This window comes from Belonocnema kinseyi, chromosome 5 (genome assembly GCF_010883055.1).
Source record: "Belonocnema kinseyi isolate 2016_QV_RU_SX_M_011 chromosome 5, B_treatae_v1, whole genome shotgun sequence".
Taxonomy (NCBI): Eukaryota; Metazoa; Arthropoda; class Insecta; order Hymenoptera; family Cynipidae; genus Belonocnema; species Belonocnema kinseyi.
Genome location: NC_046661.1, coordinates 119,397,838 through 119,406,547, shown reverse-complemented (window position 1 = coordinate 119,406,547; position 8,710 = coordinate 119,397,838). Strand labels below are relative to the sequence as shown.

The 8,710-nt window shown below is 37.7% G+C and overlaps 1 protein-coding gene across 1 annotated transcript in view; it reads left to right on the top strand.

Annotated features, from left to right (window-relative positions):
* The first annotated feature begins 446 nt into the window (after positions 1–446).
* The window catches only part of LOC117173165 (protein jagged-1b), a 66,534-nt gene continuing 58,270 nt past the window's right edge, over positions 447–8,710 (top strand). The window contains exon 1 of the mRNA XM_033361577.1: positions 447–1,794. Within this exon, the coding sequence (XP_033217468.1) occupies positions 1,747–1,794 (48 nt within the window). The 5' untranslated portion in view covers positions 447–1,746. The remainder of the gene's footprint in view (positions 1,795–8,710) is intronic.

Genomic DNA, 8,710 nt, shown 5'->3' with positions numbered 1-8,710 from the left:
ACGCTTCAACTTATACTCTTATAGAATGGCAGGAGAGCATATAGCCCATAGGTAGGCCGCATCAGCATCATTCCACCTATATATCACCTATACCAACGATGCCTCTTCTCACGTAGACGTACCTCCATCACCTGAGCGTGCATACCCTGCGGATGAACCAACACACATCCTACTATACGCGGGCTAACCCAGCACCCATGTAAAAAGGACTCCGATACAGGGCCACCGGCAAGGTGGTGCGGAGCGGGGGACTAAAACCCAGAGGAAAGGGGACGAGCCGGACGAGAGTCTCACGGCTATGAGAGGAAGGGGAGCGTCCAGGGGGTCCTGGAGGGGGACGCCCGCAGGCCGGCCTGCGGCTTCGACTCAGTATCCCCGGAGCAACCGTCTCGCATGTAACCCGCGGATGTTCACCCATAACAGTTGAACCAGACCTGCTCAGTGAACACGATACACACACACATTTTGCACAGTACTTAGTTCGTATGATATATTTGCGGATACATCTTCTTAAGTGGTGTTCATCCCCTTCGCGGATAAGTGTTTGTGCCAAGGACTTGATAATCCCGGATTATTGATTATTCTTAGTCAGCTAATGATAACTGAAGATCGTTATATCTTATGACAACTGGTACTAAACTGGTAGATTTTTGAAAGAGAATCAGAATTTAGAAAAAGTTCAGTCTTAAGCAATGGCTTGGATAACGTTCTCCAAAGCTGAAGAACACCTTACCGTTTCCCCCATCAGTAAAAGGTGAATGGAGAACTTAGGATCATAAGCGAGCGTTGATCGTGAGAGCCAGCGATTTTCCATACACGTGCCCGGCATCATAATACTCTTTTCGTACCACGTGTAAGTTGCACCGCGAGCGACGGATACTTTGGTGATGTGCACAAAACCAATGGATATAAAGTGATACAAATAAGGATATCTAAAGATATATTCTGTGAGTGTTTTATAGTTATGTGCTTAGTGAAGCGAAGGGCAGATACAACTTGTTGACAAGAGACCACGTGCCAATAGCGCGACACTTTTTCGTTACGGAGTCACGGTGATCTTCTCGGCTAAGGAGGCCGCAATTGCAAATCAGTGGTTGGAATCTTGAGGTGAAAACCGAGACTGAAAAAGGCAAATGCAAAAGGAAAAAAGAAGTCGTAGAAAAAAACGGGAAGAAGTCCGTCTCGCATAATTACGCGTGTTTTTTGTTGAAGCGTCTGCCAATCCAAGCAAAGATACTATAGGGAAGGATAAAGGAGGGGGCAGGGGACCGTATCATCAATTATTCGATTAAAGGTGTTCGCCGGTTGGCGCGAAAGTCACGAAACTGAAGCAGCACCTGTTGCACTCGACTCCTAAATTGGCTTGTCAACTTGGCCTGGATCAGACCAATTTTATAAGAATTGTTAGTGCAAGAGGAGGAATTTTAGTTCCGATGATTGTGGTTGGAGTGTCGCGAAACAGAAGTGTCCAAACGGAGTGATCAGTGCATTGCGGAGCCGATGAAGCGGAGTCTGCGTTGTCTTCTGTTTAATGGGCCGGAAGTATTAAGATCGGTTCGCGTGGATTTTGGTGCTTGTGCTCAGAGAATTTATCAAAGTGCTGCAGTGCCAGGATGTCTATGAATGGATGAGTCGGTGAGAGTGCGATAAGAGCAAGTTGGCCTGTTTTGTGGGAGTTGGCCAACGCCAGCCAGGTGGACCACCGACGAGTGGTGATGCGGTAGTCGGGGATTCCCAAGGGAAGCCATGAGGGCGGCCGCCACCTACGTCCTGTTCCTTGCCCATCTTATACAGGTAGGTACATCCGCGATAAGGTTTTATGATGTTGCCTTCCTCGCCGTAATAGTCACACAATGCGGGTACCTCCGGAACAAGTGCAATGTTAGGGGCAAGTGTTTATGTCGAGTATGGCTGGTTTCGTTAATCGAAAACATCAACAAAGTGTTTTTCGTCACCTGCTACCTTATATTTTTCTACGTTTTCTGTGTCCTTCAATTCTTAGTTTCTTCATAGACGTTCTTCTGGTTGTTACATTGATTGTGAAAATCTAAGATGATTTTCAATACAATCTCCAAATAAATCTAAACAAATCCAAAATCAAAAATGATATATCCTTCAGCGGTACCAGATCAATTTCATTAAAATCATAAAGGTTTAAATAAAACTGAAATTTGACAAATTCAAAAGAATTCTGCCTTGCAGGAATTCTCATTCAATTCTAGAAAATCAAATATTAGCAAAAAAGAAGTTAGCACCATTCAAAATCCTATATTTTTCCTAGCTTTACAAGACAATTATCAATGTAATCATAAAGAAGCCAGTGAACTTAAATTTTATTAGTGAAAAATTATTAGCTACAGGTACAGAAAACCCTATAAAAACTTAAATTAAATTAAGCTCTTTGTCAAGTATGTCTATTTGACAACAAATTCATAAACGGTTAATGCTACTAAGCGATATCCGGATGAATAAACAATATTAACTTTGAGGATACAATATCATTATCACTGTATCTCAATGTAGATCAGATCCTAATTTGTTGAGACAATGAATATCGTATCATCTGCCAGTACCACAAATCTTTTAGCAGCTTTTCTGTAACAAGTACTATTTTGAGGTCTGGATGGGGAAATTATTCTAAATTTCACGAATAAAGACTATTATCGGTATAGTCAGAAGAAGTGTGACTTGCTATTATCTTCTTGTCTTTGTTGATTGTCTTCGTGAACTTCACTTATAATTGGTTCTTCATTATCTGACCAACAGGTGCATAGTCTGGCTAAATACTAATTCTCACCGAAGAAATCAGCAGGAGTCTGATTCTAACTAATGCAGACACTTTTTATTATAACCATGAAAAGATTTTTAAAAACTCAACATTGACCAACAAAATGGCCAAATTTTATCAGAACAGAAAATCACATGACATGTTCAATGCAATCAGACACTTTGTTAAGAACACGACAGCTGTCAAATTGCGGGCCGCTTTCTGGCAAAAAATTGTTTAATGATTGACGATTTTATATCTGGTGATACATCATTGTCATTCCGATAAGAAAAAAAGTCTCATAACTTCTCTCATACTTCGAAAATTGGCAGCAGAAATCAATTGCGCCTCTTTGTTGAATTATATCAGACCACGTACAGAACCTTCATCAAATACAGGAACTGATATCTCAACAACTATATAAGAAAAAATCAAAAACCGGAAGAATATCTAAAAAAAGTGAAGTACCGCTCGTGTCGATTTCCTATTCCATGACTTAGCAATGATATACGTTCATACATATGATAATGCTAGGGCAATAACCGGTCAGCTGAGGGCAGTTAAATTGGAAACAGTTACTACCGCAGCATCTTCAATTAATGAACGATAAACATTACACTGTTAAAATCTAGCAGTGACATTGTAGTGACGGTCTCTTGCGAAAATAATATATTAAACACTAAACAAATTATATATACCTCTTCACTAATGCGGGATCTTTTCAGAAAATATACGCTAATGTGCTTATCCATTACAGCAGAAATTGTCGCTTGATTCAAAGTAGCATCTGAGTGGAAATAACGTAATATCGCAAATTTAATTTCTTGCCTGAAGTAACCGACACAGCCGATTAACGCGTGAAATTGATACGAAATTGCAGAATACCCTTATTATACTCCATAATCTAACCACATAAAAATGTAATGTTCACCATATAATTTAATAGTTAGCATATAAATGACAGTTATGATTTAACTACATTTTCAGCTTGAAATTGCACTTTGATCCCGCCTTAAAGAAGTGAAAATGAGTTAGCCATTAAAGGTGAACAAACAAATAAATTGATCCTTAGCTTAAAGAATTTTAAAACTAAAATGAATGGTGACAGAATTCTTCAGTATATTTTACATGTTCTTGTGGTTCTTCCACAAGCTTGAAATGACTAATTCTAAGTTTTATAAGTTTGGAATTTACTGCATCGTAAAGCAATAATATTTGAAATATGAAATGCATCAGGGAATGATTAATTTTTCCATCGTCGTCAACTCACCTGAACACCGCCGGCTCGGCGTCATTGCGTCGTTTATTCTCTCTTTTTATGCGACTAATGGGAAAACATGAAACCCGCGTAGTTTCTTCCGATGTCTTTACTGCATATTCCATAGCACTGACATTACTGCGAAAATGCATTTGCTAGCGACTTGTTTGAAACAATACTACATTGCACTAGCAGAAGGTCATTCTTAACTAAAAGGTGCTACTAAAGTACTAGATAACCAAGGTTTTTAACAAAAATGGGTTTGTTGCATTGTTAAACTTTAAACACACAGTGCAGTAAAAGGTAATTTTCGAGTTAGAATTTTAACCCTCAATGGTCACACGTCCAACGAATATCGGTAATTGTCACACGGGGTCCATTGGACTCGAGCGCAGAAAACTCTGGATAATTTCTCGAGTTTTTCATAGACCTACCTGAAAGTTATTGTGGATGTTCCTGAAAGCCTTGTGAACAATATGCTATTGCTCATATAAAAAATTCAGATGTTAATATAGTGAGAAAAAATGCAAAAAATAAAGCAGGCATTATAGAAATATTCGCGTTTGAAAAAAGCATGGGGTCCATGGACCCCGAGTTGCAATTAAGGATTAACATAGCAATCGTTTTTCATACAGCTTATAATTTATATTTCTTGAGAATAATTTTTTTATGTTACACTTTTTTCATTTTCATTCAGCATCCCCATATATCGTAGGATCGATTTTCAATCGATATCCGAAGATGAATTTGAAAACCCATGCAATTATTATATTTAAATTCTCGGTAGATTTTATCTAAATTGGCTAAATTTGGTACATTACTCGGCAGCCGTGCTCTCTCCAATTTTGGGTTCTTTTTGGCGTCCAGTATTGGACCAGTAATGTGCCAGTGCAGAAGATAATTGTTATTTCCACCTGGGTAGGCCCAAAGGACTGAAATTACTGTTCCAATTACCGAGAAGAAAAATTGTGGCAAGCAATTTTATAAACAAAAAATATGTTTAGATGAAACAATGGATTTGATTTTTAAAGCCTTTGTTCTCGCGTTTAATCTTCCAAAGCTCTGATTAGCTGCGCTAATCTCCGTGATTTCATTTCTCACCTTTAGCAGTCTAATCCCAATTTGAAGTCAGCTTTCCTTTCCTGCTCTATTTTATCTCTGTACAGAGTATTGCATCAGACACTGAATTATCTGATGTTCCAGAGCAATTTCACTCGATATAAAAGAGGACATAAACTTTCGATGCCGATATTTGCTGTCGGTTGCGATATTAGTTCCAATTTTCTCGTAAGCTATATTCCTCGAGTATCCAATATATTCCTTAAGTTTATGTAATACCTGAGTTACGTCCAACATCTTCATTATTTCAATCTTGCCTATGAAAACCTGCCATAAATCTAGAAAATCGGTAGGAAGCAATTTTCCAACAACAATGGCATTTGGGGTCGAGGACTCTTGTAAATCAGGCTCTGCAATTTGGTAGATAAAGAGAAGGGGATAGGCATATAAGATACGTGGAAAATGACGGTGAAGAAGGATGCGTCGATCACCTCCCTGGCTTCCGTCGACTTTCCTTCTTGGAGATAAATATAGTTTTTTGCACTGGGTGCACGTTATTTACTTCGGCGTCGTTGCCTTCACGATTTGCGGACTTAACTCACCGCTCCGCTTCTCGAGCGAAGGAATAATGGGAGTTTAGAATTGAAACAGGCCGCTGCACGGTGCCAGGAGTTATGGACACCCGTAAAACCACTTTCGAGAAGAACGAAGACTGTTCGCAGGGCCTTCCTGATCTTCCCTTCGCTATTCGCCAGCAATTAGCAAGGCTGCCTTTTTAATTTCGTCCAAGACCAAAATCCATGTGGCGTATCTCCACGTGGTTGACATTTACTGTGTGATGTTCAACCTCCTTCGGCTCTTGTCAATCCTCGAGTTAATTAATTCTGAGTTTTCGTTAGGAGTAAGTTCGGATTGGTTCAATCATTGCAAATATATATGGATGATAGTTGCAAGCAAGTGTGAAAACTATTAACTGATTATTTATGAAGTCTTATTGTTCATCACCTTCTTCAGCCCTAAATTAGGGTATAGCTTGGGTTTTACGAGTATGTTTTCTTTTATTTCATTTAATCGTTTGCTCCCACTCCTGAGATTAATTTAAATGTCCCGAAATAGAAATGACTGCAAAGAATCAATAATATTTACCCAATGATTAAGACACTTGAAGTTGAACTTTTAGAAATAGAGTCAGTACGATGTTTTGTAGAATCAAAGAAATATTAATTCAATAAGATTAAGGATGAATGAAAATTCTGAAAATATTATTTGGTGAACTTGAAGATTAAAAATTTGTAGAGCAAAATACGTTTTCGGCCAGTTGATTAGCTACCATATTGTATTTTGTAAAAATTCTACATTTCTCGGATCATTACATAATTTATAAAGCAGAACTTCTCCTTCTAGGAAATTTCAAATATATTTGTTTGAAAAAAGTATAAATGAGATGTTTTTAAATATTTAATATTTCCCAATCTATAAAATTAAAATTTTTTACTTTTTAGTTTTAATAGATATAATTTTTAGTTATCTTTTGCTAATGAATATATAACCTATCTCTTTTTGTAACATTTTTTGTATCCACTGTATATAGGAAATTTAAAAAATTTCAACTTTGAAAAATTGAAAGTATGTCATCACATTAAACATCATATTAATTTAAAGAAATTTTTTCCACAATTTCTCTATTTTAATCTTATGAAAATCTTTAATTGCCTGAGACACTTAGACAGAGTACTTTCTATTTTCGTGCATCCAAGTAAATCCCACATGTGGGAGTTAATAAATTCCAGAAAAAATGTCGACCAGCTATAAATAAGTACTACCCTATTCTACAATCAAGTTTGAAATTTCCGTGCAAATTTACATGACACACACTTAGCGCATAAAAGCTTTCATTAAAATTGATCGTTATTGAATGAGTATAGAGACCTAAGAACCCCTGAGAAGCGTTTGCAATGAGGCATGTATAAAAAAGTCTATTAAATTTTTTTCCACATTTATTATTGAGTGTCTGCTCTCCATCGATCCGTAACGACACGCGGATGACCCCCAACGAAGATATCCATTTCTTACGCTTCAGGGAGACTTAGCACCTTTCTTTGTGGAAGATTCTAATTAAGAGGGATTTCACGGAGCATGGAAGACCTCCGCGCTGATAAATAGAAGGAGGTTCAACGAGCGACGGCAATGCGATTTTTCACGGAGAAATAGGTATAATGGGAGTGAGATGGAAGGAGGGAAACGAGAGTGATGGCTTGCATGAGGAGGGGACAACATCGTGAACTTCCGTGGCTGTTTCGCCGCAACCGTCACGGATAATCGAACGAACGCGACTATTAAGCCTGAAATTGCAGGATGCTTCCAGCAATTATCGTTGAATCCCCGTTAAAGCCACGTACACAAGAGATTGATCTGCAGAGCTCGGAATCGCTGTAACGTTTGGTTTCCTTGTCTCTCCTTTTTTCACAGTCTTCTTTCATCTGAAACTCTTCTTTTTCCAACCGACTACGGTTTTATCGACGGTCCGCAACATAATTCATCATCCGTCAAACGCCCAAGTTTTAATTACCCGGAGCGAACGTGATCTCGATCCATCGACGATGGTTAAAAGCCTGGTCATCAAAGAGCGTTAGAAAATTAGCTATACCGTTCAGCTCTGTCCTCCTAAAAATATTGATTGCGTTTTCTAAAAATTAGAATACAGTGCTTGGAAAAACTGCGGGAAAGCTTTTTGTGAGCATTTTATTAATTTCAGTTTAAAAACCTCTGGTTCGTTTTAGGGGTAAGCCAAGTTTTATTAGAGTTATTTTGACCAAATTTTTCGGCTTGGCGTGAATCGAAGCTGGAAAAATATTGAAGAAACCTGAAAGGTGAAAACTAGACTGACCATTGAACTCTTCTTCCTTCTCGTCTTCCTCTTTTTTATTTTTATCCTCGATCTTTTTCCCTGCTTCTTCCCCTTCTGTATGATCTTATTTATATCATTCACCTTCCTCATATTCTTCATCATCTCAGACCTCTTCGTTTTCTCCATTCTTTTCATCCTCTTCACCTTCTCGACCTTCTTGACCTTCTTCACCCTTTCCAACTTCTTCTTCATCTTCTTATTTTCGTATTAACCACAGCTGTATCTAAAAACACGAGCCAAGCTTTCGTACACTACATACCTCTTAAAAGAATATCAGATTGAGGATTAGAGACCGAAATGTAATTTAATTTTTCCTTATCCCATTCTTAAAGCACATCCTTTTTATCCTAAAGTAATATAGTGCCTTGTGGAATTTAACTACTATAAGATTATCTGAATACAAGAGCGAGAATATCTTATCATTAACTGTTATTTATGCAATATTAACTAATGGACTCATTATTCTGACTTCGTCCCTATTTTAGCAATTAAAAACCATTTTTTCTTGATAGAGCTCAATTTTTTCAATTGAAAATGTGTTTAAAGCAATTTTAAATGAGTTTCAATATTGACAAAACGTGCGGTGTGTTAGAGACAAAAAATAAACCAAATCTTATTTTAGAAATATGGCTGGTGATGCTTGGGACTACTTAAATTGAAACGCAATTAAAAAAATTTATTCAAATTGCAGAACGTTTACCAAATTCAAATAAATTTA